Source organism: Balaenoptera acutorostrata, chromosome 20 (genome assembly GCF_949987535.1).
Source record: "Balaenoptera acutorostrata chromosome 20, mBalAcu1.1, whole genome shotgun sequence".
In the NCBI taxonomy this organism is placed as follows: domain Eukaryota; kingdom Metazoa; phylum Chordata; class Mammalia; order Artiodactyla; family Balaenopteridae; genus Balaenoptera; species Balaenoptera acutorostrata.
This window is the reverse complement of record NC_080083.1, coordinates 5,690,170-5,714,776: the sequence shown is the minus strand read 5'-3', so window position 1 is coordinate 5,714,776 and position 24,607 is coordinate 5,690,170. Positions and strand designations below refer to the sequence as shown.

The window sequence follows — 24,607 nt, the reverse complement described above, 5'->3', positions numbered from 1 at the left end:
AAATTTAATAGCTTCCCTAATATCAGCAGTAGCCAGTTAGAAAATATAATATTTTCAAGATAGCAGCCAAAACACATGGTACAAATAAACATAAATAAATTTATTGAAACTTTGTGAAGAAAACTACGCATCTTTGTTGAGTAATATAAAATATAAATAGGCAAATAGATGTACCAAGTTTGTGTAAGGGAAGATTTCATATTATAAGTATGTCACTATTCCTCAAATAATTTATAAGTTAAATGTAAGTCTAATTTAATTCCAGTGTGATTTTTGGCTTATTTATTTCTAATGTCATTAAAAGTTCATATCATTTAAACAGCTATTAAAAATTTAACAACCTAGATGCCCAACAGTATGGGGTTGGCTAAATAAATTATGGACCATCTAAATGAGAGAAAATTGTGCATACTTTATTTAAAATCATGTTTTGCAAAAATAACTCATGACATGAAAAAGTTTAAGATACAATTTTCAGTGAAAGCCAGGTTTGAAAAAATAATGTAAACAATGATTGATATATGTATATGTGTGTGTACATATATGTATATGTATATATAAATGAATGAGCCAGATATATACCACATTCATATATGTTCACGCATCTTTCTTTTCTGTGTCTCTCTATTAGTCTATCTGTTAAGTACATATAATGAAACACACCAGCACATAACTAATGTTTATCTCTAGGTAGTAAAATCAGGAGTGATTCTGGCTTTCATCTTCATCTTTGCTAAGTATTTCACAATAAATAGTTATTCTTTTAATAAAAGGACAAAACAGTGTTACCTTGTAAACCAGTGAACAATAAGAAACAAACTGTAAAAGAACTAGAAAAATTATTATAAGATCAGGTCAATTTTCATATGTATATGAAAGACGCTTCTAAGCATAAGAACAAAGAATGATAGCATGATATCATCTGGAAAAGGATTATTCAATTGGGCTACATAAAAACTAAATTTCTACGTGTCACAGAATATCATAAACAAATTTTTTTAATTAAAAAAAAAAGAGTTAGCATCCTCATATATATGTGAAGAGCTCTTACGAATCGTGCTGGAATCTGGCATTTGTGCCCGCCCCCGCCTGCACATTTACGCTCTGCCCTTCCCCAACGTGCAATGGCAGTTTCTCCGAGGCTTTCCCAGGTCCCCCTCCCTAGCCCAAGTGGCACCATCATCCCTCAAGAAACCGCTATCCCATTAGCCCTGTTTTGTTTTCTTTTTCAGAGCACTTCTCACTATCCAATATGTCAAAGATTGGCCTCTTTTTCTGCCCACCTCTCCCACATGCATGAGCAAAAGGACTTTGCCTTTCTTATTTACCACTGCATCCCCATTTGCCAAATGAATGACTGTGCAGACACATTTATTCACTCAGCAGAGACTCCCTGACTGCCCTCCATGCCAGGCAGTGTTCTGGGTGCGTGTGGTGCACCCATGAACGAAGATACTGCCTCTGTGAAGAGTCTATTCTAGCACAGGGGACGGGTGAGAGACAAGCAGTGTAATGAAAAAGTACTTTATACAATGTGTTAGAATGTGGCAGATGCTGCAGAAAAAAGAAAACCGTAGAGCAGAGTCAGGGGGAGCTCTGGGGCCAGGGTAGCTGGGGAGGGGATTGAGGAGGTGGGAGGTTGCAGTATTAAAGAAGGTGATGGGTGTGGGCCTCCTTGAGAGGGAGAAGTTTTTACTTGGAGAGGAGCGAATTCATCAGGCAGGTACCTGGGAAGAGCAGGCAAGGCCAAGGCATCAGCTAGAACAAGAGACCTAAGGCAGGGAGGGGAGTGTGCCTGATGCCGGCTCATTCAAAACCACGTCTGCCTTCTTCTGAGGAATGTCTCCTGCATCCTGTGTTCCTATTAGCAGTGCCACATCACCTGCCCCACGGTGACTGGTGACAGGAGCCCCAGCTCACTGAACAAGATCATCTCCCAGGACCTTTTTATTTTGACTTGCGTTGGAGGAAAAAATATCTTCCTCCCTTCTAGTTGCAAAGTGATGGATGTGAGCCTGGAGCTGCGGCACCCCTTCCTCATTCGCTCGCTCAACACACGTGTTGATGATGAGCACCTACTGTGTGCCAGTCTCCGTTCTAGGCACGGGGGCTGCAGTGGTTAGCGAGAGAGATGAGTTCCCTGTTCGCATGAAGGAGAGGAGCATAGTAAGTCCAGAAGGAAACAGTGGTAACCTTTTCCGATTGCCCTCAGTTCTATGCAGGTCACCAGGGTGCTCAGATAGGCAGCGACTAGGAAGAGGAGGTTGGCGGGGAGAGTCTCTCTGCGTGGGGGTACTTCTGAACGGAGATTTGGGTGGATGAGAAGGGGTCAGCCAGGCAAATGCATAGGAAGGAGGGTTGCAGGCAGGGGTCCTGAGGTGGGACGTGGGAAGAGGTGAGTGTGCCCAGAGCTCAGTGAGAGCCTGGGGAAGTGGCCCAGGTAGAGGTCAGAGAGGTTAGCTGAGTGCCTTGCAACATAAAGAAGCTGGTTGGTAAAAAAGAAACTCCTGTACGTGGAGAAGCAGAAACAAGAGAGTCCAGAGAATCCTGCTGACGCAGTTCCAAACGCAGTTCCACTGGTCCCCACGTCCCATCCTCCCCAGATACATGAGCAACAAAATCTGCCTTTGTACTTCAGCTAGGTTTTCTGTCTCCGAAACCAGAGCTGTGATTAATGTATAGATATATATGAATATTCAAAAAAACTGGAAGGAATTATGTTGAAATATTAACAATGATGCATCTGGGTTATAGAATTCAATTTCATCTTTATACATTTTTATATTTTCTTAATTCAATGTGTTGAACATGCTTAACAAACTATTAATATTTTAAAATTGTGGGCTTTTCGTTTCTGATTGTATTTTCACACTTCGTCCTCTTTCGCCCAGGGGAAACCACTAGGACAGGAATGCGAGCACATCTGCCACATCTGTGCTGTCCTTCCTTCCTGTCCCTGACAAGGCTGTCATGACCCAAAGTACAAACCGTTGCAAGAATAAATGGATCATCTTCCTAGGTGCTTCCATTAGGTGCTAGAAATAATCCCCTTCCTGTTTTGATTTCCAGGCCCAAGAGCGCCCCAAATTAATTTGGCACAAGGATCTAATCTTTGAAATTAAGATTTTCCCCCACTTAACAACATCAGCCCCGAAAGCAAGTGTTTTTGGGGTCATATGCTCCTCATGGACGGTCACAACAAACTTTAAATCAACTTTATATGCATTTCTGACAGAATTTCACTTACAGATTTACTGCTCCCGACTTAACAGATGGAAACACTGAGGCCTGGGAAGTTCAAGTGGCTTTCCAGGGTCAGCCCTTTCAGCCATATCTTTCTAGAGCAAGTGAAACTTGGAGCACAGGACAAACCCACGTCTAGGCAGAGGCAGTGACGGCACAGGGTGTGCCTGGCTTTCTGTCTGAATTATTTCTTGGCAGAAAATGCCACTCTGCTCTCAGGACAGCCAGGTGCAGTTAGCACAAGCTCATGGAACAAGGCAGTTTAATTTAAAAAAATTAGTTGGGTTACAGTGCTATTCTCTTCAATCCAAGATGGAAATTAATTTATAATAAACTTGTCTTTTATTCATGGCATGCTGCATATTTCAGAGTATGTTGGCATCCTTATATTTTTCAGCTAAATGTGAAAAAATGGTGTGTTTCTGGTGGGCCACGAGTCAAAGCACTGAGAGAACCTAGCTGAGTCTCGGCTAACCATTCGGGGAAGTCTGAAGCCGCTGGGGAGTCGCTCGGTTCCCTTTTGATGAGTCATGATATTTAAAATTCCGAGGGCTGCCTCAGGCTTCAAAGCGGCCCTTTGAGATTGATCGCTCTGAGCCCGGCTCCATTAGTGGCCGAGGACAGAGAGGCATTCGTTTTCCTCTAATGACCTGCCTATCTCTTCCAGACCAACCTGACGGAGCTGAAGTCTTTCGGTTCCCCGCCGCCGGCCGTCAGCAACGTCAGCGCAGCCGTGATGGCTCTCGTGGCCCCCGGGGGCAAGGTGCCCAAGGACCGCAGCTGGAAGGCCGCCAAGGTCACCATGGCCAAGGTGGACGGCTTCCTGGACTCCCTCATCCACTTTGACAAGGAGAACATTCATGAGAACTGCCTCAAGGCCATCAAGCCGTATCTGCATGACCCCGAGTTCAATCCCGAGTTTGTGGCCACCAAGTCCTACGCAGCTGCCGGCCTCTGCTCTTGGGTCATAAACATTGTGAGGTTCTACGAGGTGTTCTGTGACGTGGAACCCAAGCGCCAAGCACTGAGCAAGGCCACCTCGGACCTTGCTGCCGCCCAGGAGAAGCTGGCTGCTGTTAAAGCCAAGATCGCTGTAAGTGACCCCCACCTGAGGCGAACAGCCTCTCCTCCAGGCCCCAGCGCCTCAGCCCTGATTTTTAAAGAAAACCAAACTGTTACCCAAAATCTCCTAATTTTTCAGTAGAGGCAACATTTTTTTAAAGACGTTTATTATTATTATTATTACTATTATTATTATTATTTTCGGTCACACCGCACAGCTTGTGGGATCTTAGTTCCCTGACCAGGGATTGAACCCACCCGGGCCCCCGGCAGTAGAAGCACAGAGTCCTAACCACTGGACCGCCAGGGAAGTCCCAGTAGAGGCAACTTTTATAATTTCTTCCTCAAACACTGTATAATCCAAACAAGACAGATCCACTGGACCATGGGTTTACGCTTTGGTCCTAAAAGGTTTTTTCCTTTTCCTCTGAGGAAAGAAAAGATGACAGATGGATACATATAATAAATGAACAGTATTATCCATGGAACCAGCTGCTATCTTATTAGCCACAATGAATCTAATATTTTTGCACATCTGATAGTTATGAAGAAAGGGTCAAAAATGGGAGATTCTTTTTTTAAAGTTTATTTTATTGAAGTATAGTTGATTTACAATGTTGTGTTATTTTCTGCTCTACAGCAAAGTGATTCGGTTATACATATACATACATTCTTTTTCATATTCTCTTCCATTATAGTTTATCACAGGTTATTGAATATAGTTCCCTGTGCTCTACAGTAGGACCTTGTTGTTTATCCATTCTATACATAATAGTTTGCATCTGGTAATCCCAAACTCCCAATCCATCCCTCCCCCTTCATTCCTGTCCCTAGCAAGGTTGTCATGACCCAAAGTACAAACCGTTGCAAGAATAAATGGATCATCTTCCTAGGTGCTTCCATTAGGTGCTAGAAATAATCCCCTTTCTGTTTTGATTTCCAGGCCCAAGAGCACCCGAAATTAATTTGGCACAAGGATCTAATCTTTGAAATTAAGATTTTCCCCCACTTAACAAAATCAGCCCCGAAAGCAAGTGCTTTTGAGGTCATATGCTCCTCATGGACGGTCACAACAAACTTTAAATCAACTTTATATACATTTCTGGCAGAATTTCACTTAACAGATTTACTGCTCCCAACTTACAGATGAAAACACCGAGACCTGGGAAGTTCAAGTGGCTTTCCAGGCATAGGAAACAAGTCTGTTCTCTATGTCTGTGAATCTGCTTCTGTTTTGTAGATAATTTCAAAAAATGGGAGATTCTTTTTCCCCTTTGAAATGTAGGTTTTAGCCACCTTTCCCCACCTTGTGCACCATTCTCTTCCATTCTGGCCACTGTCCGGCCCCCTCACTCTCAGCGGTGTGGATGTGTGGGCCTGCAGGGCATGTGTGATACTACCTGCAGTGCTTTATAGAAGCTTGTAAAAGCATGTAGCATATTGTGGTTGGTGGTTGGGGGGGGTCCCTTGGCCATAAATACAAAATTATTAGCCTCTTGTTCATATTTTGATTGTATGACCCTCACCCAGGATTGGGGGATGGAGGTGATTCTGGATTCACACCTTGAACTTCATCTTTGCCATTAAAATTGGTATCACCAAAGTGAGAGGTAGAAATCAGAATCCTGCAGGATGACATAGCAGCTGAAAACCCATCAGCAGACCTTCCAATCCATGCTGTGCTATTCACCGATGGGTGACCTTTAGAAAGGCCTTTCCAGGGGCTTCCCTGGTGGCGCAGTGGTTGAGAATCTGCCTGCCAATGCAGGGGACGCGGGTTCGAGCCCTGGTCTGGGAAGATCCCACATGCCGCAGAGCAACTGGGCCCGTGAGCCACAACTACTGAGCCTGCGCATCTGGAGCCTCTGCTCCGCAACAAGAGAGGCCACTACAGTGAGAGGCCCGCACACCGCGATGAAGAGTGGCCCCCGCTCGCTGCAACTAGAGAAAGCCCTCACACAGAAACGAAGACCCAACACAGCCAAAAATAAATAAATAAATAAATTTATTAAAAAAAAAAAAAAGAAAGAAAGGCCTTTCCAGAGCCCAAACTTCAGCTTCCTGAAGTAAAATGGACACAATAATAGTCCATTTTGGCTATTCATGATTTTGCCGTGAGGATGAAAGGAGAGAAGGCATGGAAAGCACAAGCCCAGAGCCCAGCCCACGGGGACACAGGGAGCTGCCGCCACCACCAGGGTTCCGATGACTACTGACCCCTGCTTCCCCTCCACCTCCTCCTCCTCCTGCATGTGCCATCATGTGCAAGCCCTGGTCATCAGTCACTACCGTGATCAAGTTCAAGCCAAAACATCCCCTGGATCTTTCATTTCTACACGTGCATTCCAGGCAAATAAGATTCTTACTGCAAGTTTCTCATGATGATAAAAAGGGTTTTACAAATTGTGAAACGGGAGATTGCAGACATGCCACATGCTTCAAGTTTCACGGGTTTATTGATCGATAGACTAAATTCTATGGTTAAAGGCTCTAGTTCAAAGATCCCTGCAGCCAGACTCTCTATAAAGAAGAGATGCTTTGGCAAAGCAGCTAATCTCTCAGTACGTTTGCTTTATAAATCCAGATGTTCATGGACCAGTTTACTGATAGTCACGCTCACAATGGCCCACTTGAAAGAATACCAAGGGCAAAACACTAACAGCCCCTTGACTGCTTTCGGAGGGAAGAGACCTTCTGATAATTTTCATATTCTTCAGTCTCTCCTGGAAAAGTGTTGCAAGAACTGCATTTTCAAAGATCTCTTTCTTTTTCTTTTTTTTTTTTAAATTATTTACTGTGTATGTGAAGTTCATATTTAACCTGGAGAAACTTTTTTTTTTTTTTTAAAAGGAACTCCTTTATTTATTTATTTATTTATTTATTTTTGGCTGTGTTGGGTCTTCGTTTCTGTGCGAGGGCTTTCTCTAGTTGTGGCAAGTGGGGGCCACTCTTCATCGCGGTGCGCGGGCCTCTCACTATCCCGGCCTCTCTTGTTGCGGAGCACAGGCTCCAGACGCGCAGGCTCAGTAGTTGTGGGTCACAGGCTTAATTGCTCCGCGGCATGTGAGATCTTCCCAGACCAGGGCTCGAACCCATGTCCCCTGTATTGGCAGGCAGATTCTCAACCACTGCGCCATCAGGGAAGCCCCAAAGATCTCTTTCTTACTCAAGTTATTTTAACTAAAGGAACATCTGGTGCAGAGGGAATGTTTTCAAAATGTTTATACCCTTTTAGTAGCCAACATGCACACGATGGGCCCATTCAACCTGTGGAAGCCATCAGAATATTTTTAAACTACCTGGCTACCTTAGGAAGACACTTCTCTTCTGCCCAAATATTTTTTGAAAAAAACGCGTTCTCTCTTTTAACAACCTCCTCTCCATCCTTTGCTTATGCACATGCCTATCAACATCCCAGGAGTGCAGACACTCCCCCACCAATAACACCCGTCCTGAATACAGAAGCCCACCCAGGACAGGAAAATGCCTCCCTCTGTGCCCCTGAGGCCATCGCCAGACCTCTCCCGTTACACCCCCGCCAAGTCTTTTTCTTAGGATCTTAGGATAATCCCAAGTAAAGACTTTTATATTCAAGATGCATAAAGTGAAAAAAAAAAGCATCTTTCAAAACAGATTCTACAAGGTAACTTCAATGATTTTATACATATAATTAAAATACACACAAATATGAATAGTGGTGGTTATCTCCTGGTGGTAGATTTTGCATGGTTTTGTTTATGTGTATTTTCTTTTTTTCTATTAAGAACACAATTTCTTTTTTTCTATTAAGAACATGACAATTTATAAAAATAATAGTAATAAAAACAAGGAAGGCATCTTCATCCAGCATTTACTCACACATAAGTAAACTATCAGAGAGTAGAGAAGAGCTTCAAACGAAAAATGAGTCTCCTGCCCTTTTCCTTCTTTTGTCTGTTTCTTCTGATTGTTGGTGCCACTCAGAGCTTGCTACCTAGTGGCTTAAATGTGTTTTATTTGGCCTGCACAATGTGTTTGCCGAAGATTTAATTAATTGCCAATATTTAAAACAAAAATTCTGATTTCTGGCCGGTCTTATGATAATCAGAAGACTCCTGAATATCACTAACCGACCCTGGAGTTAAGCAGTGGCTTCTCACTCAAGCAGGCAGTTTTGCTGCATTTAGTCCAGTCACCACCGGCCCCTATTTTTTTTAACATTAGACTCATCTGACTAGTTTACATCATCTTCCTGGGCTGCTCATCTGAATTTCTGACCCTTGTCTGCGTGCTGTGCTGCATCCCTATTCTTGATGTGTCTTCTTCAGGCAGTTGACTTTCTGCTACACGAGGCTTGAAGACATTCATCCCCTATCTTCTCATCATGACAGCAACTATGTTTTTCTGACGTGACCTTTACTTCTTGTTCAGTCATATGGAGGCCGCTTCCTTGGAGCTCTCGGTGTTCAAGATGAAATTATTACCCTTTCCTTCAGCTCATCCCCCTCCCTCCTCTCTCCAACTTCATTATCATTATTTATCGTTACTTTTGCTTTTGAATCACCAGCACTGAACATATCTACATGGCGTTCTGTAACCAAAATTAATTGTCCCATGCTCTCTCCACTGACTGATTCAAAAAATCAGTAAATTCTGTTTATATTCTATGAACCTGTCTATATTGTTCATAGAAGATCTCAGTGCTGTTATACTTACTTTCTTACATACCTTTCCCCCTGGACTTTCTTCTCTCTCTCCCTCTTTCTCTCTCTCTCTTCAATTAGTTCCTCTGGCATAGCCTTATTTTTTAAAACTCTCCAGTCAATCCAGTGTTTTACTGAGTCCCCTTTTGCCCCCAAGACTTTTCTCTCTTGTCCCCAACTTAAAGCTCCAAACAGTTTTGGAGAGTAATCACGTTCACTGCTCTCTTGGGTTCGTTCCAATGACTTCTGGACCCCATGGCTTCTTTCTTAATTTCTTCTCTTGTTTTGCTATGGCTTGTTCTTAAGTAACTTTCTCAGAAATGTTACATAAGAGGTAAATTTTCTAATGTTCCAGTCTGGACGTATCTTTTTATTTTTAAACTGAATTGACTATTTTGCTCTGTATTAAATTCTGATGCTAATTTTTTCCCCTTAGAACACTGAATGCTTTATCTTTTTGTCTGCTGAGAAGTCTGATGAACAGTCTGGATGTGCTGTGTTTCTGCCTTTCTGGAAGTCTTTCAATTTTTTCTTTATTCTTGGTGTCTGAAACTTTACATTGATGTGCTTAGCTGCCATTCTTTTTTTATTCATTGTGCTTGGCATGTAGAGACTTATTTTCTTCAGTTCCACAAGGTGATTTTATATCTCCCTTCTGTTTCCTTTTTAATCTCATTTTCTGGAATGCATATTGGTTAGGTATTTGACCTTCTGATGGGTCATCTATTTTCTCTTATCTTTTTGTCACTTTATGCTTTCTTATTCTATCTAGATGTCCTCAAATTCATCTTTTAATTTATTGAATTTATTATTTTTTACATTAACAATAAAGGTTATTTCTATAAGTTTTCTTTGTTGTTGTTCTCTTTTCCTTTTATTAGCATCCTCTTGTTTTATGGATGAAACCTCTTGAATCTCCTGGAGAAACTAATTATGAAGGGTTTTATGCTTTGTTGCTGTTTTTTTGAATGAAGTTCTCTCTTTTTCCCAGGTCTTTTTTTCCTTCTTGTTTACCTTTAATCTAGGCTTTAATCAAATGTCTTCTTCTCCTTTCATGTTTACAAGAGTAGTGATCGAAAGCTGAGTATAGCTCTGCAGACAAGGGCAGATCTGGCAGACTGGCAGAATTTGTTTTCTAGATCAGATGAGTTATGGTGGATGCAGCCTATTACTTGTTGTGCTTATTTCTGCTGTACAGCAAAGTGATTCAGTTATATATATATATATGTATATACATACTTTTTAATATTCTTTTCAATTATGGTTTATCACAGGATTTTGAATATAGATCCCTATATACAATAGGACCTTGTTTATCCATTCTGTATGCATTAGTTTTCTGGATGCGTCTTTTTTTTTTTTTTTTTTTAATGGGAATTATTTATTTATTTATTTATGGCTGTGTTGGGTCTTCGTTTCTGTGCAAGGGCTTTCTCTAGTTGCGGCGAGCGGGGGCCACTCTTCATCGTGGTGCGTGAGCCTCTCACTATCGCGGCCTCTCTTGTTGCGGAGCACAGGCTCCAGACGCGCAGGCTCAGTAGTTGTGGCTCACGGGCCTAGTTGCTCTGCAGCACGTGGGATCTTCCCAGACCAGGGCTCGAACGCGTGTTCCCTGCATTGGCAGGCAGATTCTCAACCACTGCGCCACCAGGGAAGCCCTGGATGCATCTTAAATGCCAGAACGTGGTGTCCTTTCTCTGCCACTGTTGACTCTCCTGCTGGTGACACAGGTGCCTGGTGGCATTGCATGGGGATGGAGAAGTGGGGTGGAGGATCAAAAGGCTTCCAGTTGACCGTCTTATTTTCAACATCCCCCTGCAGCTCACCTGACATTTCCAAATCCCCAGTGTACGTGAGGCTCTGCAGAGCTGGTCAGCTTCCCCCTGGTGACTTGAGGTCTGCTCTACGTTGCAGTGTCCTCTGCCCTGCTCCAGCCGTTTCCACTGCTCTATCTGTGGTCTTCCATAGATCTATTGGAATCCCTCACCCTCCAGTGGCCCTCAATATTTGCTTGATGTTATGGGCTTATGACTTTTTAAACTGCTTCGTAACCATTTTAGAGAAATCTCGGGAAGAAGAGGAGGTAAATGAATGTGGCCAGCCTGCCATTGTTAATTGGATGGCTCACCACCTACTTCTTAAGCTGCTTGGCTATATAGACTCGGCCCTTCATTTCTTTCTCTTGTGACTTGGTAATGACTGACAAAGCAGCCTGAAGCCCTGTTATTGCACAGACATGAGACATATCTGGAGGTGTCTGCCATGTGCCTAGATGTCTTTGTGTATGCAAATATGCATCGTGGGGGCAGCAAAGACTGTGCCTTGAATTCTGAATTCTTAATAAATTTAGAAAAAATTGAAACCATGTCTTTTTTAAAAATGTTCCTCTACTTTGGGATAATTGGAGAGAATCGATGAGGTCAAGTGAAGTTGTCTTGCACTCCTGGGACCTTAAAGCAAAGGGAGGGGACTTCCCTGGTGGCACAGAGGTTAAGAATCCACCTGCCAATACAGGGGACACAAGTTCGATCCCTGGTCCATGAAGATCCCTCATGCCGCGGAGCAACTAAGCCCGTGCGCCGCAACTACTGAGCCTGTGCTCTAGAGCCCGCAAGCCACAACTACTGAGCCTGCGCTCTAGAGCCCTCAAGCCACAACTACTGAGCCCACATGCCACAACTACCGAAGCCACGTGCCTAGAGCCCGTGCTCCGCAACAAGAGAAGCCACCGCAATGAGAAGCCCGCACACTGCAACGACGAGTAGCCCCCGCTCGCCGCAACTAGAGAAAGCCTGTGCACAGCAACACAGACCCAACACAGCCTAAATAAATAAATAAATAAAATGAATTTTTTTTTTAAATTAAAAAAAAAAAGCAAAGGGCAGACGTAGGTTGCAGACAGCCCAATTCCAGCCCACGAACCAGCCGCAGCAGACGGTGTGTGCTCCTCCCAGCACCCCCACCCTGGGATCCTACTGGCCATTTTCAGGCCTCTGCAGGCTTCAGTGAGCTTTTGCTTCTAAAAGCAGCACTTGTACTTTTTTGTCAGGCTACTGGAACCCCTTTTCCCCAAAACAGGGAGAGACAGAATTTAAGCCCCTCCCTCCTGGTCCGTCACCCCTCCTGGTCCTGGACCAACGACTGAGGTGCTGGATAGAAAAGCTCAGTCCTCTCACTTGCGTCGGGACCCTCTGGACTTCCACTGGGATCCACGTGAGGGCCCCCCTAGTTTGCCTTCCTTCCCCTCCCTGCCCGCCTTCCCCAGTCCCTTACAGCCCCCCCCCAGGAGGCCTTCCTTAAAAATCCCCTCTCCGTGAACCCTATCTCTGAAGCACTGGAACTACTGACAGACGTTGTGTTCCTCCCTAAACAGCACCTTAATGAAAACCTGGCCAAACTCACGGCCAAGTTTGAGAAAGCAACAGCGGACAAACTCAGATGTCAGCAAGAAGCTGAAGCGACTGCAGGCACCATCTCCCTTGCAAACCGCCTGGTGAGTGTGGGCCTCCTCGGCGGGCTTTAATCACACGAGCTGAGCTTGGCAGGTGCCGCAGAGGTGCAAAATATTAATAGATGAGCAGCTGAGTGCCGCTTTGACTGGGGGGCAAATAATAAAATGCTCTGGGCTGCAGGGACTGACTCCTGAGAAAAGCGTGAGTGCACACCCTGGTCTGGTCAAAGGAGATTTCCCACAGGGATGGTCGGGAGGATGGGCCATTGGATGGATCAGGAAGCTTACGAGAGGTGTGACGTGCTTACATACAAGTGCGTCAGCCAGAGGGAGCGTTTAAGGACAAAGCTTGCTTTCCACAGGCAAACCCTGAAGCTCCTACCTGTGGGATATTTGATAATAAGGGTGTGGACAGGATGAGGCACTGAGATAGAAGCAGAAAAGAACAAGACAGATGGTTGACCCTGAGCACTGCTGACCATAACCTTGGTCTCTCCAGCAGGACAGTCACTTACACAGCCACTCAGGGCTCTAAGAGCAAGTGTTCCAAGGGCAGGAAGTAGAAGGTCCCACTCTCTTAAGGCCTGGGACCAAAAGCCAGCACTACATCCTTCCTCTGCGTTCTACTGGCCAAAGCAGTGACAGATCCAGGGAGAGGGAGCACAGACCCCAGCTCCTGAAGAGAGGAGTGTCAGAGGATTTGTAGCCTTTTTAATCCCCCGTGGCTTATATTTCTCATCATGAATCAGCTAAGAGCCTGCAAAGCAGTGTCCGCGGTATGTGATTTCTCTTTATCGAGAGCCTTTACAGCACCTTCCTCCCCAGTGAAAGGAAGTGGAATCCATCCCTTTTCACATTTATTCCAGCCCCCATTTATGTATATAACAAAGCCAGGTTTCCTAACAGTCACTGAATCGGCCGTGCTCCAGTAACAAGAGGCGAAGCCTCAGGTGTGTCTGTGCCCTTGTTTGTTGAACCTGCTGCTGCAGAGCTTTGAGATGATCGTCTTCACTGAATGGTGTGGTCTAGAGACAGCTCGTCCACTAACGTGCAGGAAGCAGTCAGGACCTCCCCGCCGGCCTGTCTTCCGTTCAGTTCCCTGTTTGGTTTCCAGAATTTCGCACGGCCTTTCTCTGCCCGGCTGGAGCCTTTTCTGCGTTGGTCCTCGTAGGAGGCAGGTGGAGCTCTGCTCTAGGACTCAGGACAGACCAGCTCTGAAGCCATCCCCGCCCCCACCAACCTGGGGTGGTTGAAGTGTCAGAAGACGGGACACTTCGACTTTCTGGTCTTTATCTGTGCGATCTAAGATGGTGTGGGAATGGTCGGTGGGCAAGTCCCTCAGGTCTCCCAGCTCTGACATCCTAGGATGCCATCTTTCCAGGAAGAAAAAGGGATCAGTCACAGCACAGAAGCCGAGCTTCACCTCACAGTCCTCTGTAGACAGTGTCTATCCTCTGGGAGAGGGCGCCCCCCAACGTGGGCCCCACAGAGTCGGGCCCTGCTCTGCAGTCTTGGTACTTTGCACACACCCGTGTTTCAGTGCATCTGACTCCGTGTCTTAATTACCACGCCGATCTCCCTACCCACTGTGAATTATTTATAGTACAATTGATTTTATTTATTTTCACATCTCCAGCATTTGGAGAGAAGAGAGAGGTACATGATTTTCTGTTACGTTTTGAGGACCAGACACAGTACCAAGTGATGAACACACACGATCACACTAAATCCTCTTCACGGCCCTTCGAGGTGGGCATATTCGTCTCCACACCTGTCAAGGGCAGGGCCTGGGAGCCTGCATTCAGGACCTGTCTCTCCACAGCCCATGTAACGCAGAGCAGAGAACAGGGGCTCGTTGACTGCAGTGTTCGCTGCAGCCGGTACAAACACCCCCCCCCCATTGATCAGAAGGGCCATGTAAATGATGTCCTGAGTCTCCTGCGGTGAAGCGTGTGCCATGCCTTCTCCGTGGCTGAATCGTGGCTCTGTAGCCTGTGGTATGACGTGTCTTCTCCCCTCTCTGCTCTTTGGAATGATAGGTGGGAGGACTGGCCTCTGAAAGCGTGAGGTGGACAGAAGCTGTGCAGAACTTCAAACAACAGGAAAGGAAATTATGTGGAGACATTTTACTTACGGCGGCTTTCATTTCGTACCTGGGCTTCTTTACAAAGAAATACCGGCGGAGCCTCATGGACGGGACCTGGAGACCCTACCTGAGCCAGCTGCAGGTGAGTCCAGCCCGCATCTGTCCTGACGCCACCAGCCTGTGGGGACCAGGGAGCTCATGTGACGGTAATAACCCAAACCTCTGAGTCCCTCCTTGCGTTCTTCCCCCCACGACCACCTGAGTATCCCCTAGTGACCGCTGAGACCCAGGAGGGAGACCTGTGCGCCCATGTCCTTCCACACTGCCCTGCACCGTCCTCCACTGCCCTCCAGGCCACCTGAGCACGGCACCTCTCCTCTTCCTGGGTCTCCATGGGAACTCCAGTCCACCGCCCCCAGGCTGTCTCCTGACACTCCTCAAAACTATAAAACCCGAGGGGCACCAAACACATCCTGTATCTCCCTCCAGCCTTCCTGCTCTTGTGCCAAACTTCATAGCAGCAGTGGAGGAGCGTTCCCCAAACGCTGCACCACACCTTGTTACCGGGCCCCAAAGCTCCCCCGTCAGCGTCTGTGACCCACAGACACCCTTTATGAAAGCAGCTTATCTACTTTGGTCACGTGTACTCAGTTCTCAGTGTGAGCAGGAGGATGTTACTCCCGACTCCTCCCTCTACGCTGACATGGTGAAATGGGGAAATGCTGGTTCCCAACTGAAGAGGGTTCAGGATGTGTTACATCTTGACACTTGCACATCACTCACAGTCCTCAGTGCACAAATATTCACTGAGTCTTCAGCCTGCCCTCCACGCCATTGGCAGGAGGTACAGAAGACACTCAAGACCAGGATGTTGGCAGAACATAGTCCAGTGGATGAGATGAGAGTCATAAAAAGCAGCTGCAGTGAGAGTCAGCACAGAAAGTTCACCACGTACAGTAAGGGTTATATTCCAGAATTCATTTGTAGGTGTTTCCTTGGAACACAAAGCCCATACTGTCTAGTGGTGGTTGGCTTAACAGATAAGCTCATAAAATCTCATTCACCTGATGATTTGCTGAATAGTGGTTTAAAAACTGTTAACAGCATTGGGAAATAAACAAAAGATAAAGATGTTATTTATTCTCCTTGAACACTTGTGGAAAAGGAAATTTTTGAAAGGACGATCATTAGCTGAGCGAATGAAGATGAGGAGCCCAGTGGCCTCTCAGCAAGGATTTTTCTGGCTTTGTTTGCGGCTCTTAAGCATTTTTTTTAAATAATTTTTTTCTGCTTTATTGAGATATAATTGACATGTAACATTGTGTAAGTTTAAGATGTACGATGTGTTGATTTGATGCACATATATTGTGAAATGATTACCACAGTAGCTTAGTTAATACTTCCATCACCTCACACAATACCATTTCTTTTTTGTGATGAGAACATTTAAGATCTACTCCCTTAGAAACTTTCAAGTATGCAATATAGTATTAACTATAACCACCATGCTGTACATTAGAATCCCAGAACTTTTCTTATAATGAAAGTTTGTACACTTGGACCAACATCTCCCCATTTCCCCCAACCCCAGCCCCTGGAAACTACCATTCTACACTCTGTTTCTGTGAGTTTGGCTTTTTTAAATTCCACATATAAGTGAGATCATACAGTATTTGTCTTTCTCTGACTTATTTCACTTAGCATAATGCCCTCAAGGTCCATGCATGTTGTTGCAAATGGCAGGATGTCCTTCTTTCTCATGGCTCAATAATATTCCATGGTATATGTGTCATTCACATATATGCGTACATATATATATGATTCATATGTCATATATATATATATATATACACACATATACACACCATGATTCTTTATCCATTAATTTGTTGACAGACACTTAGGTTGTTTCCATAGCTTGGCTATTGTGAATAATTCTGCAATGAACATCAGGTACAGATATCTCTTTGAGATAGTGATTTCATTTCCTTCAGATATATATCCAGAAGTAGAATTCCTGGATCATTTGGTAGTTCTATTTTTAATTTTTTTTTAACATCTTTATTGGAGTATAATTGCTTTACAATGGTATGTTAGTTTCTGCTGTATAACAAAGTGAATCAGCTATACGTATACATATATCCCCATATCCCCTCCCTCTTGCATCTCCCTCCCACCCTCCCTTTCCAACCTCTCTAGGTGGTCACAAAGCACCGAGCTGATCTCCCTGTGCTGTGCAGCTGCTTCCCACTAGCTATTGATTTTGGTAGTATATATAAGTCCATGCCACTCTCTCACTTTGTCCCAGCTTACCCTCCCCTCTCCCCGTGTCCTCAAGTCCAATCTCTACATTTGCGTCTTTTTTCCTGTCCTGCCCCTAGGTTCTTCATACCATTTTTTTTTTCTTTAGATTCCATATATATGTGTTAGCATATGGTATTTGTTTTTCTCTTTCTGACTTACTTCACTCTGTATGACAGACTCTAGGTCCATCCACCTCACTACAAATAACTCAATTTCGTTTCTTTTTATGGCTGAGTAATATTCCATTGTATATATGTGCCACATCTTCTTTATCCATTCATCTGTCGATGGACACTTAGGTTGCTCCCATGTCCTGGCTATTGTAAATAAGAGCTGCAATGAACATTGTGGTACATGACTCTTTTTGAATTATGGTTTTCTCAGGGTATATGCCCAGTAGTGGGATTGCTGGGTCATATGGTAGTTCTATTTTTAGTTTAAGGAACCTCCACACTGTTCTCCATAGTGGCTGTATCAATTTACATTCCCACCAACAGTGCAAGAGGGTTCCCTTTTCTCCACACCCTCTCCAGCATTTACTGTTTGTAGATTTTTTGATGATGGCCATTCTCACTGGTGTGAGGTGATACCTCATTGTAGTTTTGATTTGCATTTCTCTAATGATTAGTAATGTTGAGCATTCTTTCATGTGTTTGCTGGCAATCTGTATATCTTCTTTGGAAAGATGTCTATTTAGATCTTCTGCCCATTTTTGGATTGGGTTGTTTGTTTTTTTGATATTGAGCTGCATGAGCTACCTGTATATTTTGGAGATTAATCCTTTGTCAGTTGTTTCATCTACAAATATTTTCTCCCATTCTGAGGGTTGTCTTTGCATCTTGTTTATGGTTTCCTTTGCTGTGCCAAAGCTTTTAAGTTTCATTAGGTCCCATTTGTTTCTTTTTGTTTTTATTTCCATTTCTCTAGGAGGTGGGTCAAAAATGATCTTGCTGTGAAGTATGTCATAGAGTGTTCTGCCTGTGTTTTCCTCTAAGAGTTTTATAGTGTCTGGCCTTACATTTAGGTCTTTAATCCATTTTGAGTTTATTTTTGTGTATGGTGTTAGGGAGTGTTCTAATTTCATTCTTTTACATGTAGCTGTCCAGTTTTCCCAGCACCACTCTTTTCTCCATTGTATATTCTTGCCTCCTTTGTCAAAGATAAGGTGACCATAGGTGCGTGGGTTTATCTCTGGGCTTTCTATCCTGTTCCATTGATCTATATTTCTGTTTTTGTGCCAGTACCACAGTGTCTTGATTACTGTAGCTTTGTAGTATAGTCTGAAGTCAGGGAACCTGATTCCTCCAGCTCCATTTTTCTTTCTCAAGATTGCTTTGGCTATTCAGATTCTTTTGTGTTTCCATACAAACTGTGAAATTTTTTGTTCTAGTTCTGTGAAAAATGCCATTGGTAGTTTGATAGGGATTGCATTGAATCTGTAGATTGCTTTGGATAGTATAGCCATTTTCACAATGTTGATTCTTCCAATCTAAGAACATGGTCTATCTCTCCATCTGTTGGTATCATCTTTAATTTCTTTCATCAGTGTGTTATAGTTTTCTGCATACAGGTCTTTTGTCCCCCTAGATAGGTTTATTCCTAGGTATTTTATTCTTGTTGCAATGGTAAATGGGAGTGTTTCCTTAATTTCTCTTTCAGATTTTTCATCATTAGTGTATAGGAATGCAAGAGATTTCTGTGCATTAATTTTGTATCCTGCTACTTTACCAAATTCATTGATTAGCTCTAGTAGTTTTCTGGTAGCATCTTTAGGATTCTCTATGTATAGTATCATGTCATCTGCAAACAGTGACACTTTTACTTCTTCTTTTCTAATTTGGATTCCTTTTATTTCTTTTTCTTCTCTGATTGCTGTGGCTAAAACTTCCAAAACTATGTTGAATAATAGTGGTGAGAGTGGGCAGCCTTGTCTTGTTCCTGATCTTAGTGGAAATGGTTTCAGTTTTTCACCATTGAGAACGATGTTGGCTGTGGGTTTGTCATATATGGCCTTTATTATGTTAAGGTAAATTCCCCCTATGCCTACTTTCTGGAGAGTTTTTATCATAAATGGGTGTTGAATTTTGTCGAAAGCTTTTTCTGCATCTATTGAGAGGATCATATGGTTTTTCTCCTTCAGTTTGTTAATATGGTTTATCACGTTGATTGATTTGCGTATATTGAAGAATCCTTGCATTCCTGGGATAAACCCCACTTTATCATGGTGTATGATCCTTTTAATATGCTGTTGGATTCTGTTTGCTAGTATTTTGTTGAGGATTTTTGCATCTGTGTTCATCAGTGATATTGGTCTGTCGTTTTCTTTTTTGTGTGACATCTTTGTCTGCTTTTGGTATCAGGGTGATGGTGGCCTCGTAGAATGAGTTTGGGAGTGTTCCTCCCTCTGCTGTATTTTGGAAGAGTTTGAGAAGGATAGATGTTAGCTCTTCTCTAAATGTTTGATAGAATTTGCCTATGAATCCATCTGGTGCTGGCCTTTTGTTTGTTGGAAGATTTTTAATCACAGTTTCAATTTTAGTGCTTGTGATTGGTCTGTTTATATTTTCTATTTCTTCCTGGTTCAGTCTTGGGAGGTTGTGCATTTCTAAGAATTTGTCCATTTCTTCCAGGTTGTCCATTTTACTGGCATACACTTGCTTGTAGTAATCTCTCATGGTCCTTTGTATTTCTGCAGTGTCAGTTGTTACTTCTCCTTTTTCATTTCTAATTCTATTAATTTGAGTCTTCTTTCTTTCCTGATGAGTCTGGCTAGTGGTTTATCAATTTTGTTTATCTTCTCAAAGAACCAGTTTTTAGTTTTATTGATCTTAACTATTGTTTCCTTCATTTCTTTTTCATTTATTTCTGATCTGATCTTTATGATTTCTTTCGTTCTGCTAACTTTGGGGGTTTTTGATTCTTCTTTCTCTAATTGCTTTAGGTGTAAGGTTAGGTTGTTTATTTGAGATGTCTCTTGTTTCTTGAGGTAGGATTGTATTGCTATAAACTTCCCTCTTAGGACTGCTTTTGCTGCATCACATAGGTTTTGGGTTGTCGTGTTTTCATTGTCATTTGTTTCCAGGTATTTTTTGATTTCCTCTTTGATTTCTTCAATGATCTCTTGGTTATTTAGTAGCATATTGTTTAGCCTCCATGTGTTTGTATTTTTTACAGTATTTTTCTTGTAATTTAATCTAGTCTCATAACGTTGTGGTCAGAAAAGATACTTGATACGATTTCAATTTTCTTAAATTTACCAAGGCTTGATTTGTGACCCATCTTAAGATACTTAAGTATTTTTATGCCACAGACCCCTTTGGCAGTCTGGTAAAACCTATGGAATCCTTCTCACAGTAATGTTTTTTAGTGCATAAAGTAGAATGCATATGATTACAAAGGAAAACAATTCTATTGAAATATATTTCTGATCCCAGGATAAGAACCTCCAGTGACTGGTTTCCCTTTTGAGGTTTGCTTGAAGGTATAGCACTGGCCATTTGTACCCTTAGCAGGTGTAATTAAAGGGAAAGGAGATGGTCTGGAGAGGTTTTTCTGAAATAACTGCGAAGACAAACTGCAGAGAAGAGAAAGATGGAGAGGTTAAAGAGCATATGTGTGAACCTTGAAAGCATTCTAAGTGAAAGCAGCCAGACACAAAAGGTCACGTATTGTATGATTCCATTTATATGAAACATCCAGAATAGGTAAATCCATATAGGCAGAAAGCAGATTAGAGACTCCTAAGAACTGGGGGTAGCAGGGAATGGGGAGTGACTGCTGATAGACTTGGGGCTTCCTTCTGGGGTGAAGAAAATGTTTTGGAACGAGATAGAGCTGATGGTTGCACATCATGAACGTACTAAATACCATTGACTTGTGCACTCGAAAATAGTTAGGGAATGTGAATTTTACCCCAGTTTTTTAAAAAGTATATGTGTTTCCAATGAAAACAATTACTTGTAGAAGAATTAAATGAGCTGAGAGAGGTCAACGAGAAGAAAAGGAAGGGTTCTCAGTGGGGACAGAGACCAAGGGGAGACATTCCCAGGCCTGGTGGTTTGTTCCCGGGCCTCCCAGTGTGGGGAGAAGTCCTCAAGCAGCCCTTCCAGTGGGTGGGGTTGTCCATGGCAGGGGGAAGGGGAACGTCTGCAGTCCTTTGCAAGCTGGGCATCAGCAGCAAGTGGTGATGCTGAGAGGAGAGGGTGGTCAGTACGGGCTGGCGTGGGCCTGGTCCATGAAGCATAGAAATGTAGCAGGAAGTGACCCTGCTAACATGGGTAAGGACGATGGAGGCTGTTGATTCAGATACAAATGATCTATGGTAGACATTTGACTTGGGTGAATGAATATACTGAAGAACAGAGGATGACACGGGCAGAATTTCTGCTGCTGTTCATCCATCAAGAGAAAAAAGACTATCAGGACGTTAAGAAAACCTGCTTCCAGGAATAATGACACAGCCAGGAAAGTGCTCCTCAGGGGGATTTTGGTCTTGCTTTTAGAGGAGTTCTGTCCTTTGAGTGAGCTGCAGACCCCACCCCCAGCTGAGAGCGCATGCTTCTGTTCTGAGCGCGTGCGGCCTTTCTTCACCACCAGGTTCCCATCCCAGTGACCCCCAACCTAGATCCCCTGAGGATGCTGACGGATGATGCCGACGTGGCTGCCTGGCAGAACGAGGGCCTGCCTGCAGACCGCATGTCCACGGAGAATGCCACCATCCTCCTCAGCTGCGAGCGCTGGCCACTCATGGTGGACCCTCAGCTACAAGGCATCAAATGGATCAAGAACAAGTACGGCGAGGGCCTCCGGGTCACCCAGATTGGCCAGAAGGGGTAGGTGGCTGCGCACAAAAGTTCCCACCTCGCCGTTTATGCAGAGGGAAAAAGTGTGATGAGCAGGTTTTAAGCCGCTGTGGATTGTTTCTGCCCTCCTGGTTCCTCCAGGGCTTTTCTCCTGTTTGTCCTCTCGCTTTAGGAAATGTCTCAGTGAGAGATGCTTGGGTACTGAGTCTCTGCTTTTCTTTCTTTTTTATATTTTTGTCTTTATTCTTATTGGAGTACAGCTGGTTTACAATGTTGTGTTAGTTTCTGCTGCACAGCAAAGTGGATCAGCAAAGTGGATACATATCTCCACTCTTTTTTAGATTCTTTTCCCATATAGATCATTACAGAATATTGAGTAGAGTTCCCTGTGCTATACAGTAGGTCCTTATTGTTATCTATTTTATATACAGTAGTGTGTATATGTCAATCCCAATCTCCCAATTTATCCCTCTCCCCTTTCCCCCCTGGTAACTATAAGTTTATTTTCTACATTTGTGACTCTTTTCTGTTTGGTAAATAAGTTCATTTGTACCATTTTTTTAGATCCCACATATAAGCGATATCATACGATATTTGTCTTTCTCTGTCCGACTTGCTTCACTCAGTATGACATGTGCTTTTCTTTCTCGTTAGAAATCATATGCGTCAGCCTCCCGACCCATTCCTGAGTCCTTCTTCCACCAGCCCAGGGGTTCACCCTCCCATCTCTCCTGGAATACTTCCTGCTTCCCAGGCACCCTATTCTGTTGTCAGACAGCTCTGTGTTTTACAGTCTTTCTCACATTTAGTCAAAAGCTGCCTCTCTTAGCTCTCTTCTATCCTTTGTTCCTACCTCTGCCCCAGAACCACAGAGAACAAATGTAAAGCCTCTCTCTCCTGAGGAACGATGGGACATTTGCAGTGGGGTGCTTAGCAACTGAGACAGTTATTGGAACCTTCGGAACCCTTTGCATCTGCCATGTGGCTTTATCCGTACATGGTGGGGGAGTTACTGCACACGTCAAGGGACACGAACAACAGGGAGAATGTCTGACCAGCACCCACCGCACCTCACGGGCCTCAGCTCCTCTCCCCCCACTGCTTCATTCACTCTGTTATAACTTAGCTTTGTAGTTTCAGTTCTCAATTCTTGTTCTGTGTCTCTAGGAGACATGAGAAAAATAGGATGGGGCAATGAGCGGGAGGGAGAGGGCCAGAGATCACTTATTAGGTGGTTGATATGTGTTGGTCTTGGTGTTAGGAGCTTTACCTCAAATGCTTTTTAATCCACATGACCAATGAAGTTAGTGTTATTGGTACCATTTTCTCATTTGAGGAAATAGAGTTTCACACAAGTTAAGTAATTTCCCCAAGAGTACACAGTTTTAAAGGCAATGGATATTTGCACACCCATGTTCAAAGCAGCGTTATTCACAATAGCCAAATGGTAGAAGGCAATCCAAGTGACCATCAACAGATGAATGGATAAACAGAATGTGTTGTATCAATACAATGAAATATTATTCAGCCTTGAAAAGGAAGGAAGTTCTGTCCTATGCTACAGCATGGGCGAACCTTGAGATGAGTATTCCAAGTAAATAAGCTGGTCATAAAAGGACAACTACTGTACAGTTCCATTTACATAAGGTCCCTAGAGTAGTCAAATTCATAGAGACAGAAAGTAGAATGGTGGTCCCAGGGGCTGTGGTAGACAATAGTCTACCACAATTTTAAAATAATTAGTTAAAATTTTTAAAAATTAATGGAGGCAATATTGGAACAAGGTGATCTTCACTTCGAAGCCCACGTTTATCCACTCTTAACATACAACCACCAGCATGAGGCTTGCTGCCCTGGCCACATGTCCCAAACATGCTTGTCCAGGGGTCCAGACCACCCACGGTTGTTTAAATCAAACATGCGATGTTCAGAAAATAGTTAAATCACATGTTGAATACCCGGATGGATCCTTTCTTACAGAGAGAGTAGGTGAGAAATGAATGCTGAGGTAGGACACGACATATTTTTATCTGTGTCATCAGTCATGGTAATCTAATCCTGGCCTTCCCTTCAAACTTTGATTAAAATATTCCTCTCTAATTGACCAATAACTGCATTTTGGACACAAGTATTTGTTCTTTTTGCTCATTCTTATATCCCTAGTACTGAAAATAGTGCCTGACATATAGTAATTAATTCTCTGTTCATGTCCCTTGACTACTGTTCTGTTGGGTGATTTTCTAGATTTGTTGTGTATTATTTGAATACAAATATTACATTATAGATAGTATGGGTTAAGACTGTTAAGTGTAGTCTCCATCAGTGAATGGAAAAGTGTTCAAGGGTGTCATTTGCCTTTTAATTTTGTGAGGTCTGACATACTACAACTTTTTTTTTTTTGGTCAGATATGTCACATTTCTTCTATAAATCATGTTTAGAAAATTCTTTTTTCTGTCCAGAAATTATATAAATATTCATATAGAAGATTTTTTAGGTTTTTTTTATGGTTTTCTCTTTACACTAAAATCCAATCACCTGAAATATATTTTCAGGTGCTATATAAGGTACAGACCTAATTTTCACTTTTCAAGTGGTTAGCCATTGTTCCAATACCGTTTATTAAATTCTCCATCCTTTCTCCGATTAATTAGAGATGACATTTTACTCTATATTAAAATATTTTATTAGCTTTTATTCTTTTCTATTTATATAATACTATACCAGCCTTTAATTATTTCGTTTTATATTTAGTAACATTTACTGTGGCATTTCTCATTACAAAAGTAATATATCATCATAGTAAAAAAAAAGAAGGGGAAGGGAGTTACCCCAAAAATAAAAAGCCCCTATAATTCATCATTTTTTCCCAACACTCCCAACTTTTGGTGTATGATATCCTTTAAGACTTCTTTCTACATATCTGTATTGTTGAAGTTATAAAAAATATTTTATTATCAGCTAATGTGAGTCCCCTCC

The 24,607-nt window shown here is 43.0% G+C and overlaps 1 protein-coding gene across 1 annotated transcript in view; it reads left to right on the top strand.

The window, feature by feature from the left end:
* The window catches only part of DNAH9 (dynein axonemal heavy chain 9), a 298,166-nt gene that overhangs the window by 217,864 nt on the left and 55,695 nt on the right, over positions 1 to 24,607 (top strand). The window contains exons 50-53 of the mRNA XM_057536174.1: positions 3,911 to 4,336; positions 12,361 to 12,480; positions 14,478 to 14,666; positions 21,425 to 21,637. Of these exons, the coding sequence (XP_057392157.1) occupies positions 3,911 to 4,336; positions 12,361 to 12,480; positions 14,478 to 14,666; positions 21,425 to 21,637 (948 nt within the window). The remainder of the gene's footprint in view (positions 1 to 3,910; positions 4,337 to 12,360; positions 12,481 to 14,477; positions 14,667 to 21,424; positions 21,638 to 24,607) is intronic.